The 20855-nt window shown below is 42.8% G+C and overlaps 1 protein-coding gene across 1 annotated transcript in view; it reads right to left on the bottom strand.

Moving 5' to 3' along the window:
- The window catches only part of slc6a11b (solute carrier family 6 member 11b), a gene marked incomplete at its 3' end in the record, with an annotated part of 29984 nt that extends 14614 nt beyond the window's left edge, over window positions 1–15370 (bottom strand). The window contains exons 1-7 of the mRNA XM_080727379.1: window positions 15247–15370; window positions 13727–13954; window positions 11504–11638; window positions 10452–10592; window positions 9277–9355; window positions 5705–5837; window positions 441–575 (exon numbers count right to left, since the gene is read on the bottom strand). Coding sequence (XP_080583505.1) covers window positions 441–575; window positions 5705–5837; window positions 9277–9355; window positions 10452–10592; window positions 11504–11638; window positions 13727–13937 — 834 coding nt within the window. The 5' untranslated portion in view covers window positions 13938–13954; window positions 15247–15370. The remainder of the gene's footprint in view (window positions 1–440; window positions 576–5704; window positions 5838–9276; window positions 9356–10451; window positions 10593–11503; window positions 11639–13726; window positions 13955–15246) is intronic.
- Between the last annotated feature and the right edge of the window lie 5485 nt (window positions 15371–20855).

The following is a 20855-nucleotide window of genomic DNA, read 5'->3' as shown; positions in this document are numbered from 1 at the left end:
CAGTGTGAGAATGGGTGAATGTAAAGCACGTTGTAAAAACACTTTGGATAAAGGTGATATACAGTACATGCACCGTATTAAGGGGCCCTTGAAGGGGTTCCAGAGGGTCCCCAGGCAAATGTGGAACAGTTTAGATATTAAGCTGTATTTTACGGCTATTAAAAAAGAACTGATTTACAAGCTCACAACACGTCGTGATGTGACATGTTGTGAGAATGTAGTTCTGCCATTTACCTTCTTCCACTGATGTACAGAATTGGCTCTCAATGTGGGGTCTGTGGGGAGTCCGGGGACCCCACCAGGGGTTGTTGAGGGGTTCCAGGAAGGTTTTCCTAATATCGCCCAGCCTTAATTCACTCTACTATTTTCAAAATATCTTGAACGAAATGTAGGGGACTGACATGAAAGCGTTTAAGAAGCTCTGATGTACAGTAGCCTACCTGTGGGTCTGACAGGCGTGAGATGTCGGGGTAGAGGTAGAACATGATGCCGTCGTACGCACCGGGCAGCGTCACACCCCTGATCAGCAGCACCAGCAGCATGACGTAGGGAAACGTAGCTGTCACGTAGACCACCTGCACACACACACACAAGCACACACACACGCACGCACACACGCACACGCACACGAACGCACACGCACGCACGCACGCACGCACGGCGCACGCACGCACGCACGCACGCACGCACGCACGCACGCACGCACACACACACACACACACACACACACACACACACACACACACACACACACACACACACACACACACACACACACACACACACACACACACACACACACACACACACACACACACACACACACACACACACACATACGCACACGCACACGAACGCACACACACACACATGCACACGCACTCGCACACACACACGCACACACACAGGTACTTTTACAGTTTACAATTTAAGCATTTAGCAGAAGCTTTTTATCCAGAGCGACTTACATAAGCAAGGTAAACACATCAAATGCAGAGAGACAGTGTGTAGTGCGGTGCCTCGGTAATCACAGGTAAACCTCGATCCGAGCATCAGTCTGAACAATAACATTTCTGTAGCACTAATGTCTGATAGGTGCAAACTGGCTCCCACTATAGTTAAAAGGCTTATGTAATTTTTCTTTTCATACCAAAAGAGGAGGAGGATGGCGAGATGACACAGAGGCACATGATGCTGTTACAGCCAAGTAACTATGAACAACTGCTCTGTGGTGGGAGTGCACCGACTACATACAACATACATACTCAACCTACACAACAAAGCAACATAAAAAGCAAAACAAAAATGGATCATAAGTAAACCAACAGAATATTGAATATAAATAGAATATATCATAAATATAGAATATCCAAAAAAGTAATGTGTACTTAGTTGTAGGATGAGGTTGCTGTTGGCTGGAAACCTCATTATGGCTAAAATATAGCAAAAATAGAATATTATGTACAGTACAAGCTTGTACATCTTCTATGTTTGCTACCTTTTTGTGTGATAATGTAGTATGATGATGTAAGGCATTTGTTTTATGCAAAAAAAAACTAATTTAAAATATGGAGATAAGAGGTTTTCTGCCAGACATGGCAATATTCTCTGGAGGAAGAGGAGGAGGATGTGGAGGAAGAGGAGAACGGAGGAGAAATTCAGCACAGCTAAGAGACTTTTGAGTTGAGCCTGATTCACGCTTGGTTGTGTTGCGTCTCGCAACGAACACTGCCGATCTACAAGCTTGTAGATTCGCTATTTTTGGTGTGAGATACCGGCATGCTACAAAGTATAAATCAGGTGTTAGGGGACAGAGAAGAGCACTTATGCCACTGACACAGATGTTCACAGTACACACTTGCTGAAAATACAGAGGAAGAAAGGGGGTAAAAAGCCAGAAATAGCAGTGTTAGGCTGTGGCGTGTCAAAGTGATATTCATCACTGTCTCCATCAGAGCCTAACCAGGCCAGCCACAGCCGCATAACTAATTTTCACAAACATGGCTTCCATCTACAGCTGAAGGGACAACTTTATTTAACCATGTGAGCTTTGGTTGCTCAGCCTATGCCTTATAACACAGCTATAATGAGTTCAGTTGGTCACAGTGGCCACAGAACCTTAAGATACATTAATAGTTACTGCCAAACATAACAGATTTTCAAGCAAGCATCACATTTAAAATCAGATGGTGCCTGGTCGCTCAGCCAGTTAGTTCACAGACCATATGCTCCTAGTGAGCGCAAGAGGACCCGAGTTTGTCTGGCATGTCTCTCTCTGCCCTTGGTTTCTCTACACTCTCCTGTCTGAAATAAAGCAGAAAACTGCTATTCCCAGCAAGCAACATGGGTGTTCAATAAAGCATAAAGCTTGATTTATACTTGGCATCATGCCTTCAGCTGAAAATAGCCGATGTAACAAGCCCACAACTCATCGCAGAATGATATGTTGTGAGCTTGTAGATTGTCTATTTCTGGTGCGCGACAGAATGGTGCACAGCACAACTATGCATAAGTCAGGCGTAAATCAGCCATCAGTCTGCTTGACATCTGAGAATACTCGTGTTTAGTGGCTATCATGCATAGCTTTGAATTCAGCCGCGTACATAGCATTCCAAGCGACTACAACCAATACCTGCGGCACACAGTCTCACACTTGTAAACCCACTCTCAAACCATGGCTCCTCCTCTATCCAGCTATTCAGGTTTTCGCAGAACTGCGTTCAAGGCTCTTAGTAACCCCCTCGGACAAAGAGCCAGGCCTCTTGGAAGGCCGAGCCGCGAGCAACGTACATCCCCTGGCTCGTTGGCCCCCAGTCAAAGTCCAATTGAGGCCAGAACAGAACAGAGCCAAAGCAGAGCCAAGCCGGGAGGCTGAGAAGAAAAGAAGGCTGTTCTGGCATCGTCTCTTAAACAGGAGGAGCTCAGAAGACTGATGCTGGCAGTGTGGGAAAATGTGCCGCTTGGGGCAACACACACACACACACACACACACACACACACACACACACACACACACACACACACACACACACACACACACACACACACACACACACACACGCACACAGCCCTGCACAAACACACACACAAATGCAAATTGGTATTCACATATGTGCACGCGTGTGCAAATAAAGGGTGCGACACAAAAGAGTAAGCCATTGGCTATTCAGACATACGGGCAAGTGTACACTTCACATTCAGACACATACTGTATGCATACAGTACAGTACACCTACAGACCACTCCAATTACCCAGGTGATGACCAAGGTCATACTACTGTACTTTAAGCAGCAGTTTGGTGAATGGGCTTTGAATGTAAGCAACTGTTTTTAGCTACTGTAGTGGAACTTGATATACTGAGCTCATTAATCTGCACCCCCACCCCCAGGTTCTATTCACACTTAGATGTGTGACTACTAGGACTAGGACAGTCAAAATGCTTGTTAACACTATGTGAATTCAAGGCAAGTTTATGTGAAGAGAATACTCTAGTCTAGTGTAGGCGTGCACTTTCATGATAAAGTGTGCAGTGGACAGTGCACATACATTATGCACACAATACACATTCTATAATAATCAGTGGTTCATACAAAGATATCTTCGTTGATCAGTGAATTTGCCTTCCATCTTACATCCTGCATAACCGTTTTGCTGGGGCTCAGTAGATATAGCAGTCACCTGGGAATCATAAAGTTTGCGGTTCGCTCGTCCCGACATTGCATCGAAGTGTCATTGATCAAGACCACCTCTAACTGCTTGAATGCAGAAGACAAATTACAGGTACCGTAATTTAATTATGGAAAAATCTCAAGCAAAACAAAGCCTGGACACGGCAAGCTCTGTTAATCCCAGTGGGGCCTGCAGGGAGAGTGTGGGAAAACCTGTCTTCCGCACGATTCATCCCTTCTTCAATTAGACTAATAAAACGATTACACATCCTAAACCACTGCTTGGCTCCTCTCTCTCCTCTCTCTGCAGATGAATAGAAACATATTCCATCTCCATGTGAACTCTTGATGGTCCTCGTGCTTCCTCCAGCTCACCGCGGGGGCACGTTTAAGCCACCCCGAAAATTTACTGGTCAAACTTGCCCCTGCCTTGCTGTAAATCTAACGGGGAGGAGAGGGGGGGGGGGGGGGGGCTTAAATGAGAGAATGGCTGGCAAACATGGCCTACAAAGCAAACAGCTTAACGGAGGGTAGCTCAATGGTCTGAGGGGCTCTGTATAGAAGAAAGCATCTCTCTCGCGCCCCCCCCCCCCCCCCCCCCCCCCTCTCTCTCTCTCTCTCTCTCTCTCTCTCTCTCTCTCTCTCTCTCAAGTAAAGCTGTGGTAATTTCTCATAGAAGATGAGAGAGCAAGAGAGAGTAAGAGAGAGAGAGAGAGAGTAGAGGAGGAGGAGGAGGGAAGAAAGGAATACTCTGCATGCTCCTCATGAACGCTCTACTTTCCTCCATTGAATGCAGGAATCAATCTTGGACCAGCCGCTAAAGCCCAGCCATGAAGAAGCATTCTTTCCTCTTACTTCACATCCAAACAAGACACTTCAGGGAGATACAGGCATCACTGCCTGGTCCGTTCTCCCTCGTCCTGTAAAATGTGGGCCCATTAATTTTTCTCTCTCTCTATCACTCCCTCTTTCCCTCTCCCAGCAGCTCATTCTGGCTCACTGAATCTTTGAGGAGTTTTCTGCTGAACGAATAAGGCGAGGTGTGAACTGCAAAAGCCCCAACTGCTGGTCACAGAGGATGTTCAACGATAAAGAAGCGTTGGGGCAGAGCCTCCCCATCTTCTGTCTTTGTCCTGTGTGGCTACAATGGAGAATGTGCAGTCCTCCCAAAGAGTTACTTTGAGGACAAGAGAGTTTCCGATTCAGACTACTGCATTGCTTCCTTCTTAGCTTGGTTTTACATTTTCCACCGTTTTGTGTTGTGTGCACATGCATGCACTTAGCCTCTGACTGATTTTACTTTGAAAGCACACATATGTATATTTTAAATGGCTGCAACACTCTTTTGGGTGTGGGTTTGCAACCAAAAGCTTTTAGCTTTGTGGTCAACATGTAGGCCTACTTCAAAAGTGGGTAAGGCTTACAAGCACACCCCAGTTGAAAATGTGTTCCTTTCTGGTCTTGCCCGGCTCCCAGAAATGTAACCTCCAAACAAGAAGTCTCTCATACTAATGTAAGGAACAACACAGTAAATAGTTCTCTCCGGCACCCAGCTAAGAGACAAATACACATGCATGCAAATGCACATACCGGTACACACAAACAATTCTGCTGAGATCGTTCCTATCCTTTAACTCACAAGAGACAGAGTCCTAGCACTAGCAGTAGCCTTCTATTAGAGAGGGGGAGAGAGAGTAGAGAGTAGAGAGTAGAGCGTGTGTGTGTGTGCATGCAAGAGTCTGTGTGTGTGTCCGGTGCCTATCTTGTAAACCACTAGACCGATTTTCGTCAAATGTTCTATGCATGCTGCCAGTAAGCCACAGAATTACCTCAACTGATTTTTTTTCACACGTGCAGTATTTAATTCTTGAACTATTTAACTTCAACTTCATCATGGAGGTCATTAGGGCTCCGATCGGGCTGAAACCTTGTTTTATTTAATTTAATCAACAGCCGAACATGAGCTTCAGTGAATTGGAAGCATCAGTTGTTTGGACAGAATCACACTGTGGACAGCTGACATGCTCTGTCTTACCTTGCCAGTGGATTTGGGTCCCTTCCAGATGCAGAAGTAACAGATGAACCAGGCCAGAGCCAGACACATGGCCAGCTCCCAGCGCATCCCCCCCATGTGTTCAATGCCATCTGATATCTTCAGCACTCGCCGTCTATATTACCACACACAGGTAGAGAAACTGAAAAATGTCACACAGCTTACATGTTGTGAATTTATCATTTCTGTCGGGTCGAAAACCTTGTACTAGTATGCCCAAAACCTTTCCTTTTTATAATTATTGTAAAATTAAAAATAAACTACTTTTGTGCAACACATGTTTAATGAAGTATAGGGCAGAGGTTCTCAACCACTGGTCCGTTCCAGTTGGTCCCCAGCTAAATTAATTAATGGAGCCGTATAGATCTCTAACTCTTGACCCTCAAGAGTTAAATTATTGTTCTTCTTCTTTCGTGTATCATCGTCCTTAATGACTGGGTGGCGACATTTGTTTCACAAGATTGTCTTGTTACTTACAGGGGAGGATGCTTTACTTAGCCTACTTTATGAAAAGTCTACACATTTAGAGAATGTAGAAGAATTGTCATTTTGATCGACGTTTTGCCTGTTACAGTATCTCTCCTATGCGGTGCCAACCTCAATATAGCATGCAATTGTGGACAAAATCCTATCCAATGACAACAAAATATTCAACGTTTTGGGTCTGAGAGGCAAAATCTCATCAAACGGTAGTCTGTGGCTCAAATGGCGAATGAATAATAAAAAGGTTGAAAACCATTGAAGTAGGGCATTCATTTAAACATAAAATATAACAATATACAATATATGGATCATGCGAGGTTTCTGCCCGACAGCGATGCACAGGTGCAGCCATTGCAGAAGTCCTTCCCTCTGAAGTGGTTATTGCTATTAACCGTAGCGTGACTGACGCAAGGACTTTCATTCACCAGTGATGATGACATCACGGCTTGTCGCTGGTGGTAAAACTGACAACAACGCACATGCACTTCCTGTTCCCTGACTCGCGGCCAGGGCGACAAGCACAGAGGGAGGAAGAACAGAGGCTGCCAATGCTTTGCCACTGAGTTACACTCCATAGCTCCTGACCAGCCATTGATCATAGTGACATGTTCTTGGTGGCTGTCCACACACAGCCCAGGGTCCAACAGGAGCCCTGTCGCTGGTCAGTGGATGGGGAGAGTGAGGTGTGCGTGTGTGTGTGTGCGTGTGTGTGTGTGTGTGTGTGTGTGTGCAGGGGCGCTGGAACTCCCAAATCCCAAGGGGAGCTGAGCTTGGAGGAGTTCATGCGTGTGGCCTCTGGCCGCACGCCGAAAATTCACGTTTTTATCCGGTTTTGGGTTATTTTTATTACGGTTTCGGGTGCTTATTCCCCGCTCAACGGTGTAACAAGAAGCTGTATAGTTATTAGTTAATAGTTATTTTAGCACACAGTGCAACACACAGCACGCACGCACACACACACACACACACACACACACACAGTCACTCACGCACACACTACAAAATCGGGTATTATTTTTGTAACAGTTTTCTACTGTTTTTTATTCCCCATATACAACGGTATTAGTTTGAACAATGAGCCTATACAGACCGTTTCTAGTTCTCAAATAAATAGACTTTGGTGTGCCATCAAAGCGGGATTTATTTTAAAACAAATTTTAAATTCGACTTCCCTTCTGACCGGAGGTGGCAAGGTGACCATGTGATAATCAAACACCTTTTTTCAACATATTTTACTCCCCAAAGTCAAATACATTATTGTTTTAATATAGCTCTGTGTGTGTGTGTGTGTGTGTATATATAGGCCTATATAAAAAAAAAGAAAAAAAAAGAAAGAAAAAAAAGATTTATTTTTATTTTTATCATTCGAAAAATGAATTTTTCTCCTCCCCACCACCAGGGGAGCTGCAGCTCCCTCAGCACCCCACTTCCAGCGCCCCTGTGTGTGTGTGTGTGTGTGTGTGTGTGTGTGTGTGTGTGTGTGTGTGTGTGTGTGTGTGTGTGTGTGTGTGTGTGTGTGTGTGTGTGCGCGCGTGCGTGCGTGTGTGTGTGTGTGTGCGTGCGTGTTGAATGAGCTTAATATTTCAAGAGATTTGCTATTTTTTACTATTTTTGTGAGACACTGTAGTGTGACGAAATAAGGCATTCATTTACAAGTTGCAACAATATCTTAAAGGAGTAGTTTACCCCCAAAATGACTTTTTTTCTATCGATTACTCACCCCATGGAGACTTAATTGAGTTCAATTGTTGTTTTTGTCGCATTCCTAAGCCAATAATTTGATTATAATAAATGTACCCCCATTTATTCCGGATTCCAAATGCATTTGGGTCTCCATCCGGATTCAATGGGCCTACAAAGAGTCTCCTCAAATTATTGGTTTAGGAATCCGACAAAAACTAAAACATTATTATTGAACTCAAGTGGGGTGAGTAATCGAGAGGAAAAAAAGGCATTTTGGGGGTGAACTACTCCTTTAAGCAATTCCTGGGAGATACTCTAGTCTACAGTTCTATTTTCTGTTCACACTGTACATACAGTACAGTGCAACATGTCTTCCTTGGCATACTGTGGTTCACACTGGGCCCGCGGTCAGTGTTTGGTGTTCAATTAACATTCCGGATTTTACTGTGTATCCTCTGGCAGAGCGACAGGAAGTGTGGTAAGCATAGCACGCTGACAGGGCACTGATTCGCTGCCACACACACGGGTCTAGCTGGGAGACAGCTGGCCCTCCGTGGCATGTTGACACAGAATATGAAAAGGGACGGCTAATTATTGGGTGAAAAGTTATAGCAGGGTCAGTGACACAGTCAACTGAGGCTGCCATTCTATCAGCTGTGTTGCTTTTCAGGCTAACAAGCTGCAGAGATTGGCCCCCGCTGTAACGGTTAATTGCTTTAGGGACTTGGGGTGCCACATATACTGTATACAGTATGGACGGAAGGTCTAGCTTGTAGATTGGCTATTTTCAGCAAAGATATTTGGTGTAGAGGCAAAAAAAAGGAAGTCTAGAGCCCTGGGAGACACCTGTGTGAATTCTGTCAAAATGGGATAAATAGTGACATTATTCACAGAACCAAAGGGTAACCTTCATGTACAGTATCATTTACATAAAATACTGTAGGTAAGCTAAGGAATGGGCAGTAAGTAAAATTGCATTACACTGACACTCCAACTATTGAGGAGCCTGTGCTGTGTTTGGGAGAGACTCATGTATCCTTATCTTGTCCTATAAGACATTCTTATTTGGATATAAATAAAGGAGGTATTTTCCCTCCCCAAGAAACATGTAAATACGGGAGCGTGTCGATATTGCTACATAACATCTGTTCGACGGTACATTCTTTCGACACAGGTGAATGTTAACCTGGTGAAAAGATAACCTGCCGACGCGGACATACCGGTAGCAAGACTTTCCCATAAATACTGCCTTTCCTTTCCCCATGATGTGGTTAGGAGTCACAACTATCCAACTATACTGTTTTGGTCCTCTGTAGCCCTGGCGTTGAAATAGAAACGATTTTGTCTGCATGAATGAGGTGAAAATAAAATGAAAATAATGTACTCACTCCCAGAACTCGATGACTGGAGAGGTGGCGTTGGGGTTTGTAAAGTTGGTATAATTTGTCATGCCGTCAACACAGTTATCTGTGGAAACAGAGAGACATGCTTTAGAAAAACAACACCGTTTACAATATGGTGATAACAAATGGGTTTTCATCCAAGTTGCCTATATTAGTGTAGGCCTAAGGGTATGCCAGTGTGTTGCCAGGTTAAAAATGGCTGATCAACACATTCAATCTAAATGTAACCTCGCCTACCAGGCTTTCTGAGAAAAAGCCTGGTGTTCTTTCACAACAGGCCGTTTGGTTTCCGCCTAGAGCGCGGAAACCACTAGAAGAAGCGGCGTCGCTTTGATTTGGTTCCCTCCGTTTGTTTCCCCAATCCCTATTAAAATGCTCGAGTAGCCTTGTGTAGTCTTGCTAGTCGCTAAAAGTTGGACTAAACGATGCATATACCAAACGAATTTTTCAAAAGCAAAACTACTCCGCATCAAGGAGTTTATTAGGTAGGCCCTAAAAGTGTGTCTTTGAGCGCAGGGGAATATTTGGGGTTAAAACTGAATCCGGTCTGATCTTTCCGGCAAATTGTAGTCCTTTGAGTACTACAACATGACGTTTTGTGGTTTCCGCTCCAGACCGGTTACAAACCCGAAAAGTGAAGTGATCCCAGACTAATCTAAATGAGAGAGGGGGGGGGGGGGGGGGGGGGGGGGTACACGCAGACAGAGACAGAGACAAAGTAGTAGTAGGAGCTCTCAATTCACCAGTGCTCAGGGAAGGGAAGCGAATACTATAAGGAGAGAGGAGGAGATATGCCCAGAGAAGATAAAATGGCATAAATAATCCAGGACTGGGCACTTGAGGCCTTTACATTTTTCAAACCTACCTCGAGTGCCAGGATTTCGCGTATTTATGCCATTTTTCTTTACTAGAGTTCAGCCCTCACACCTACGTCTCACTGCAGATCCCACCAATATGTCTGAGTCATAGTGTTGGAGGTGTACCCGTCTGTGTCCCTTTATGGAGATCCCTGACTTGTCATCAGTATATGCCCATATATATATATATATACTGGAATGCTCATATATGGGCATATTGGTCAGCAATAAAAGGACGACCATGTGAGGGTAAAACAAGGAAAGTCTCACTACACTGTTCTCCCTTCTCCCAGCAGTTCTTACCTGAGTTCCAGTAGTGGCCACAGCTGGCCCATGGTAGCTCAGTGGTAAAACATTGAAAGAGGTAGAAGATAGCCCAGGCCAAGATCACCACATAGTAGACATTTAGATAGGCCTCAATCACCTGGGTTGCATAGCCAATACCTAGGTGTAGGAAGAGATTTGTATCAGAATGGTGAAAGAAAAAGACTGAGAAGGCTAACAATCTACAAGCTGCGATGCAACGCATTGTGAGCTTGTACATCTGCTATTTTCTGCTATTTATTTATTTATTTATTCTGCATAATGAGTACCACTTTTTACTTTTGGTACTTTAAGTACATTTTGATACCAATACTTTTGTACTTTTACTCAAGTATATGTTGTATTCCAGACTTTTACTTACATTGCAGTATTGATACTTTTACTTAACCCATGCCAAAAATTATTGAATGCTTTAACCAGTGAAAAATAGCAGATAGCAAGCTTACAGAGCGGGACCGAGTGCCGCGCTGCGAGCTTGTAGATCTGCAATTTTTGAAAAAGTCGTGAAAATGTGAGCAAATCTTTCAATATATGTATTTTCAAAGCGTACGTTTGTAACTAAAACTTTGCTTCTGGGTGGTCCCTGGAACAAGATATTTTGAGATGGGGGTCCGTGGCCAAATAAATATCATTTTGGTGGTCCTTCACATGAAAAGGTTTGAGAACCACTGACATAGTCTCTCAAGAACAGACTAACTGAGCTCCAGTTAAGTGAAAAGGACCTTTTCTTTGACGATGGCTAGCCAGATAGCTGACATAGAAACATTAGAAGGATTCAAAAGACACTTATAGAATCGGGTCAAAATTCATAATTTTCACAAATTTTCAAAAATAGCAGATCTACAATTTCGCAGCGCGGCACTCAGTGCCGCGCTGTGAGCTTGTATATCTGCTATTTTTCAATAGTTAAAGCATGAAATAATGATACACAATAATGTGTACCCGTTCTGTTAAGTAAGTAATGTGAATACTTTTCCCACCACTGTATACAACACACTGAAGAGATAAAGCAAGTGTGTGCTGCTGGTTACCTTCAAACAGCGGGCAGACCTTCCTCCAGCAGGTGATTCCTCCCTCGCTGGTGAACTGACCCAAGGCCGTCTCCAAGAAGAACACGGGAATACCACAGCATATGAAGAAGATGACGTACGGCACGAAGAACGCACCTTCACACAAACACAGGTTAAACACATTAACCCTGAGGATTTCACTGTGCAGGACAGGTTGAGAATACAGTACATGCATCTTACAAAAGCAGGAACACTGGCAGACCTGCATTATTACAATATCGCATTGTGCTAAAATAGCCATTTGAATGTTGTATAAAATACAAGTACCGTTGGTCTAATACCAGGATCTGGAATATGTGTTTAAAATATTCTCTGAATTCAGTTGTAAGTTAAAGGACATCTCCGCCCTAAATAACATCTATAGGCTCATTTTCCTACTTATTAGTGTGGTTGCCTATGGGGCAAAACACTATAGTTCTAGTTTAACTTTCTTTCTTTCTTTCTTTCTTTCTTTCTTTCTTTCTTTCTTTCTTTCTAGATAAACTTTTAGCCAATCAGGAAGTAGCATTCAGATGGTGATGTCACCATTATCGAGTAAGTCCATTGAGTTCAATGGAAGAGTGCTGCTAGCTTGAGGATTGGTCAAGCTTCACATGACAATTTGGCTATCAATAAATAGGAAACCACACTCGCAATTTAGCAGAATTGTATCTTTCTAGTTATAATCATAATGATCCCAAATGACTGTCCATGGGGTCTATTAGGTAGAAATGCCCCTGTCGTCCAGTTTCCCCAGATGGAACCCAGCAGCCCTCATAGCATAGAGCAGTGACTCTTTATTTGCATAATACAGTTTGTGGGTCACATGATGACTGATGTCAAATGGTAGCTCCCGACCAAAGAGACTACTACAGATAAGATTACTAGACTGGCAATTGAATGAAGGAAAAAAAAATTAAAAAAAGTTGCTGAATCACAATGTTATGTATATTTAGACTATATTGGTTTATCATATCTTTCTTATTCAATGTTAATTAAAACAATAAAATAAAATACAACGCAGCATGCAGCAGCGTATTCATTTTTGCTTCAACTACTACTGCACTAGTAATAAATACATAAGAAACTCAGGATTTTACTATGTACGACAGAGACAGAGATTGTGTAATATTATACCATAAGAATGTAGCGTAGTGGAGAAGAAGCCTAGCTGAAAAGGGTCTGTCTGTCTGAGCTAATCTCACACACCGCTAGACCGATCAGCGCTACATTTCTTGAGCATACTGCCAGTAGCCGACGTCAAGAAAGAACCTCCATGCATGTTTTGAAATATCTAAGTAATTTTGCAATGGAAGTCAGTGGCAGTGGGATTAGGCTGAAACCTTGCCCAGCTCATACGCCAGATGCCATTCACTGCAATAGGCCTACAGTATATGCCTAGTTGTATATTGATTGTAAATTGTAGATGTATGGGAACTTGTCCTACTTTCTAATGTTCTAGTAGATGTATGGGAACCTGTCTTAAGGTCCTTTCCCACTGTGGTGCGATAAGCTAAAAAATAATTGAAGTGGATGGGAGTGGATGGTAGCGTCCACACCACAACGATTATGCCAACATAATTGACGTGAACACCGACATGTCGTTATCGTTATCGGGCCAGTGGGAAAGGGCCTTTAGTGTCATACATATTCTTCTAAAGTTCTAGTAGATGGTAACCTGTATTAGTGTCATACATGTTCTTCTAAAGTTCTAGTAGATGGTAACCTGTCTTAGTGTCATACATGTTCTTCTAAAGTTCTAGTAGATGTATGATAACCTGTCGTCTTACCATCTCTATGTTCAAGCAGACGTATGGGAACCTGTCTAAAGGCCTGTCCATACTTTGACCAAAACCGGACTTTTCAGTCAAAAGGTCCGGTTTGACTACAAAATGACGTCACTCGCGACTTCTGAAAAGCATTAGACCGAATTAGAGTTCGGAAATTGGAACGTCAGAAAGTCCAACTCACCGAACATTTTGGAGATACTATGGACAGGCCTTTACTTCCACTAATGTTCTTGTAGAATGTAGACGTATGGGAACCTGACTTTCTTTCTCGATTGTTCTTGCAAATGTATGGGAAGCTGTCTTACAGTCTCTAATGTTCTAGCAGATAGAAGAATGTCTTACCTTCTCCACTCTTTGGCAGGTAACCTGCTTTATTAGGTCAGTTATAATTGACAGATAAGAGAACTCATCTCACCTCCGCCGTTCTTGTAGCAGAGGTAGGGGAACCTCCAGACGTTACCCAGGCCAATGATCTCTCCGGCCACAGACAGGAAAAACTCGATCTTATTGTTCCAGTGGCCTCTCTCATTGTAGAATACCTTGTCCGAACTGGTGTCGGACCCTTCCTCGTCCCTGCTGTCCTCCGATTTACCGTTTACAACGGGCCCGCTCTTCTCTGCTGTCATGACGCTCCAACGGCCCGCTGAGTGAGGACAGTAAAGATGGATTGAAAACAAAATGGATGTGACCTCATAACCAGACCTTTAAATGGACTCAGTGACTTTAGAGGATTTATATATCTTCCCTGGCACTGTGGAGTCATTGGGACTGTCCCCATGGCGCTAAACCCCGCCCACATCACTCTCCATGCAGAAGAAAAGCAAATGTTCAAGTTGACTGAAAGATTTCCAGCTAATATTTGACACCGGTTAAATAATTACTAAGAAAGGATCCCCCCAATTGATCACTTTCTTTGTTTGGAGTGCCATACCATCACTGAGTGAAATGTCCAACTTTTGTGATGATTGACAAGCTAAGTATACATAAATAGTATACAAGCACTATATGTACAGTATCTATGGTAGGCCTATAGTACAGCATAGTATGATATAGTACAGTATATATACTGTAGTACAGTACTGTATAGCACACTACAGTATAGTATAGTACCAAGTTAACAAGAGGATGCCATCTGTTGGTATCCACTTTTAGCTGCAGTAGCATTAAACATAGAAAAACATGCATCCATAGCCCATACTGTAGTTATTTTTGTTTAAATCTTGGTGGAAGGTGATGAAATATATTTAGCTTTTTTCCGTTCTTCATCAAAAAACTCCCTCAAAGTATTGTTCCTGCCAAATGTAATATTTTCCTTTTCACCAACCTTACTAACCAACATCTATAACCTAAGCTCACTCAATAGACAAAACAGCAACAACCAGGGGGGTATTGAATAACCTGTAGCTGTAAATGGGAAGATAGGGGAATAACCCAGAGTGGAATGAACTGGCAGTTAGTTCTCTACTCCTTTCACGGTGCGGAATACTAGGCTGCAATAAATGTGAATAATCCATAATTGATGAAGGATCTTTTCCCTCTTGTTTGTTAATGTCTATTTTCATTATACTGTGCTAAATGCCCTATCTTAGAGTATGTGACTGAATAGGACTTTGTACTTAGTGTAAGACTGAAAGGTTCCCCTGTAATAGTGGTGAGGTAAAATCAAACTTGAAGGACACCTCAATTCCATTAACAGACTAACAAACTCCATTTCAGGGATGTAGCCCTTTCTAGAAAGTAACCTGATTATGTACAATAAATATTTAGTTAAGTGGCAAAAGAGCATCATCAATCATGCCCTGAAATTAAAGGGTCTGGTTGGTAACAGGTTGAAAGAAAGAAAACAAACAAACACAGCCTATCCTCCGTGGGAGATCAGGGTAATGAACTAGTTATCCAAATAAACACAAAGACTGGTAACTTCGTCTTACTCACAGATCTAGATTGGAACAGCGGCAATCCTCCTTTGGCTCCTGAGATGATGCACAGCAACAATTGGCTATACAAAACAAGGGATGGTTAAGCCTGACCCGAGGCGATAGAATTGAGAAGAAGTGAGGGGGCAAAAAGAAAGGGAGAAATTTCTGGTCCCGCGTTGTGTGAGTTGGTTTGTAAAGTCTATAAAAAGAAGATCCCAGAGGGAGCAGAGCGACGGTATCTTGTACCAGCCTGTGAATAACGTGCAACTGCGCTCCCACTCTCCCTGAGCTCTACTCTCTGCGCCTCCACTTGGATAAAAGCCATGTGGTAACAACTAGCGCGCTAAGACAGACACAGCAGTGTGACATGGAGAGACGGGCAAAACAGGAGGGGAAAATATACAGTAAGATGCCTTGGATGATATAGCCAGTTCAGATATTTTGAGGATGGATAACCGTGATTCTTGTTTCCATTCTTAAGGGCTGTTACTGAGGATTTGTGACTGTTATTACACAATCAGATTTTATCAATAGCTAGCCTAAGTAGATATATAGATGTACAGCTGTATGCCTAGTATGTACTGTCTGTTGTACTGTGAAGATGTAACCGAATTAAAACTTGTGGTATCATTAACAACAAAGATATTGGCTAGATTAAATATATAGCTTCAATTTAGCAGTTGAATATATTCCTCACTGAGTTGTGAGGAAGATGACTGCCCAAATCAATGTATAACATTCAAAACATAACTGTCATTATCATCTTCAAAACAATGTTTGCTGACAAAAAACACACCAGGATATAAGTCAATATTGATAGGCCATACATGTGAAGAAATGTATTAAAAACCTAATATTCTAGCCTACTGCAAAAGGATCTAAAAAAAAAAGGAAAAGAAAGAAAGTAAATAAAATAAAATAAAAATAATAATAAATCACATCTCAAAAGTACACAAACAGTATATTTTACTTAAGCTATTGCTGAGATCTTGTGGGAAGTCAAGTCTTGATCTTCAAAGAGGCAGCAACCCCATTTGATTTATGAATTGATGTCACTGGTCTTGTTCCCTTTGTCAGTCCATTTTCTCCTGTAGCTCTGCTTTCAGCATACCAACTCACACCCCTTTGTCCTGTCTAAAAGTCACAGTGCACTCCAGCGTAAGCGAATGGTTTTCTCATTAAAAATGTTTGATTGCAGCTGTCGTTGGCTGATGATGGATTAGGCTGTCATAAAGTCTTAATAACGTGTTTCTTGGAAAAAGCAAACAAATGTTACCTCATTGGCTTAAAAGGAGGGTAGGATGTGTTCATAAGTCGATTGCCTGTTTCCAGGCGTGATAGACTTGGTGTACTAGGAACTCCTCTGGCTCTAAGAAACTGACCTAGTCTGTGAGAATCCCTTCACGTAAGGGTCACTCGTCATTAGGGGCTAAAAGGAAGTGCCATGCATAAAAAGTACGGCCACCCAAAGTGGCTGGCAAACACTCACTGTGCTTTTCAGGCAGAGTCAAGCTCTTTATATTGCCTACTACAACATCATCAGAATGGGAAGCCTTGATGTGGTAGAGCCAAAAGAATAGGACGTTCCGAAGACAATTGGTTTAAAAAAAGTGTGTGTGTGTGTGTGTGTGTGTGTGTGTGTGTGTGTGTGTGTGTGTGTGTGTGTGTGTGTGTGTGTGTGTGTGTGTGTGTGTGTGTGTGTGTGTGTGTGTAAAATCACATCTGATCACCACCTCAACCTTTATAAAGACATTTCCAAATAGCTATTTAAACTGCTCTTGCAAAATCCCTCAGGAAGAGGAAGATGGCCGGCTTGGCCGCCCATCTTGTCTAATCGACAGGTGAATTCCTTCCTTGTGTAGCAGGGAGAGCGTTGACCTGTAAACGCACTCACACAACAATTCTAAATGTAAGCTCTGACAGTAAATAACTGGTTGGAAGGCCGTTGTGAGCTTGTAGATCGGCTATTTTCGGCAAAGAGGTTTGGTGTAGAGGGGAAAAGAGCAGACTAAGTACAGAGTGAAAGGTCAAGTGTATTAAGTATTGACAGTTCAAGTGATGTCTGAAAACACAAATTGACATGAATCCAAAATACACTGATGATTGTGCTGTCAAACGATGACACTATATGGAATCACGCAAAAGGTTGTGGGGGTCCCTGCTTCATCTCTCTCTCAGATAAGGGGTCCTTGGCCTGAAAACGTTGAAGACCCCTGGTATAGAGTATATAATACAAACAGAAACCTTTTGTTTCCATGGACAGAGACATTGTGTACCAGAGCAAAGTCAACAAACATGACCAGTACAGGGGACTAAAGTTTTAGTTGTCCAGCGTGGCTCGTGCTTCCCAGCAAGGTGCAAGTCAGAGACAAGTTGAAAACAGACAGCTGGGGAGCCAGAGCCAGAGTTTCTGGTTGGCCCAGGTACGATTCCAGGCCAGGCCAGCAATGTCGATGTGTGTCCCTGAGTAAAGACTCTTAATATAACCCCTAATTGCTCCCAGAGTGCCGTAGAATCCAATGGCTGCTCACTGCTCCTAGTTGTTACAGGATGAGTAAATGCAGAGGACGAATTTTCACTATACTATGAAAACCGGCAGATCCTGTCCGTCAGTGACTCAGTCAGTCCGTCCGTAATGCCTCAATGTCTATAGCTGATCTGTTCTGACATCACATTGTTGACTGTCAAGACTGCTGACTATCATCACCTGGATATCCATATATGAAGATCACGACACTGACCTCAATAAAACCTGGATATCCATAGATGGAGACGACGGGATAATCACCTATATCTCCATATATGGAGCTGACCTCTGCCCTGTTGGGTCAACCACACTAATAGAATCCCTTTTATGCCCATCAATATTAAGCACATATCTGGGAATGCCCATATATGAACATATTGAGTCAGTCTAACCAGTGTGGTAACGCGTCACACTTTCAAATTAATTCTGTCCTTGTCCCTTTCATGCCCATATATTAAGCCCATGCCATATATGGACGCTTCATATATGGCCAAGACAGAATTCATTCGCCAAATCAAGACAGCTGACTATCATCACAAGATCTATTCTCGACACTGACCTCATCAAACCCTGGATATCCATACTGTACATGGAGACGACCGGATCATCACCTAGATCTCCATACTGTATATGGAGCTGGTCAATACCTCTACATCTGACCTCACGGACTATATGGATATAGCTGACCTGTTCTGACATCACAGTGATGACTCGACCAGCTCAGCAGAAGGGTCAAAGCGCCCTTGTGCATGCGCCCATATTGTGCACGCACCCATGTGCGCAACCTCGCCATTCTCGCCCTTAGGCTGTCTTACTGGTATGTATATACATATACACTATATAGTACATATAATGTGACAAAAAAGGTTTCAAGGTTTGAATGATTTTCAAGGGGGCCCTAATCCGGAAAATGTTGAGAACCACTGATCTACGTAGATCCTTCTGACAATAATGCAATGCCTTTCGCTCTAAGATTGGAAGTTCTGTTGACAGGATAGTGAAAAGGTCAGTCTCCTCTCTAACCTTACTGACTCCAGAGGGATTGAGATGTTCCATCGTGATTGGCCACCGTGCAGTTTAGATACCAGATAGCTGTCTCACCATTGGTTGCTGAAGTCTAGTCTCTCCGCTGACCAGCAAGGAGTCCAGAAAGAGCCTGTTGCTAGGATACCCATCATCACTTCTTTTCCAGGATGCGTTAGAGAAAAGCAGTGAGAGAAACAGACAGATGGACAGAAGTAAAAGATACAGTAGAGTAGAAAGAGAAAGGTGGAGCACGAAATAGAGAAAGACATTCTGAACAGTGTGTGTGTGTGTGTGTGTGTGTGTGTGTGTGTGTGTGTGTGTGTGTGTGTGTGTGTGTGTGTGTGTGTGTGTGTGTGTGTGTGTGTGTGTGTGTTTTTATGGTTTATAACTTCTGTATCAGGAAATAATATGAGTGCACAAAGTACTGATATAGTAAATCACACACTGTTGCAATAATGTGTCACAAAATCCCAAGGCAGACCTAGACTTGTCTCATGGCACACACTCGGAACACACTTTGAGAACCACTGCTGTACATTCCAGAGAAGTGTTGATAAAGCTGTGTGTGCTGTCTTTGTATTTATGTTCTAGGTTACGTAACAGTGTTTACCTTGGACTATCAATTTGCATGTGAGTGGTCTTGTCGCTTTGATCTATGCTCAAGTTTTTCCTCTGGGGAAAATAAATCCCAGTGCTATCAATCTATGTCCATCTGACTCTGTCTCTGTCTTTGTTGGCAGTCCTATTATTTTCCCAGGATAAGGTCAAAAGACGTTTTCCAGTGTTTGTTTATCAGAGATTATATAAGGACTTTTTGTTTGTTTGTAATAAAACAAAACAGGGATAGTAGCCTAATTGTTGCTATAGAGTTCATTAACAGGGGTCTTCTCATGTCTGACAAAAAAATCTTTTTCAGGTTAGGATATGACGTACATTTTGAGAGAACTCCACAAAGATAATTTATAAGCTTCAGTTTGATAGTGTTCCACTTCCAAGTCAGCTAATTATTTGTTTTATCACTTCCAATTTCAGTTATTTATCCTTTATCCTGTACCAGTTCTCTCTTCTTAAATTGGATACAAATGGGGGCTTGAACTAACACTTTTCCCACTAGTGGCGGGACTGTGAGGAGGACAAGGCAGCTTGTTCGTTCCATCTGTCTGTCAAATAACATCTTTAAACCTAGGGTCTGGCCACACAATATGCTGTGTGCACATTCATGACCCCAAGAAGATCACCCATATTTCAGTGACCTCTATAGCACTGCCATCAGGCCAAAATGTACAATTGCACACACAATTTCTCAAAATGTAATGGGCATATTGCCAAGAAACTTTGGCAGCTCTCAGCAAGGATGACCCCTACTGATGTGGTGACCCCATGGCCTTTCCTCTAACACAGTGAGTACCAAACGTTTACCAGTCATGTACTGTACGCCCCTGAGACCCTCCTGCTGAGGACCCCCGGAACCACGGTCAACTCACAGCATTTATTTTTGTTATAATACTGCTGCAAAAACAAAGGTAAAAAAAAAAAAAAAAAAGAACACGCACGCACGCACGCACACACAATATATGGGATAGAACAACACATTCCTGCTTTTTAACAAGCCAATCTGCACTTAAAACTCACGCACAGCATCACACATAACAAGGCCAACTGAACATGTCAATAACTAACAAGATGTACTGTACTGTATGTTCCTGGCAACTTGAACTCGCTCATTGCCGTTTACCTGGGGCCCACTGGCAGGCTGCGAGGGTAATGCAAGTGGGATCCCAAATAATTGCCAAAACACCAAGATTTTAATAATATGATAATATAACAATAAACATGCTCTGAATATGCCCATGCCCACATGCCCAGTTGCCCACCCATCTGATCACTTAACACGGCAGATGCTTTCAAGTGGGCCCTGATCCAGAAAAGGTTGAGAACCACTGTCTAAACTATTTACATTTTAGAGTAGGCATGATGATATTTTCATGTTACACTGTGACTAGGATGCATGGTACTGAGACTGCAGTGACATTGGCTATTCAACAGTATTGTTTTGATTAGGTATACTGTAA

This window comes from Nannobrachium achirus, assembly GCF_963921795.1.
Source record: "Nannobrachium achirus genome assembly, chromosome: 6".
Taxonomy (NCBI): Eukaryota; Metazoa; Chordata; class Actinopteri; order Myctophiformes; family Myctophidae; genus Nannobrachium; species Nannobrachium achirus.
This window is presented reverse-complemented; position numbering and strand designations above follow the sequence as displayed.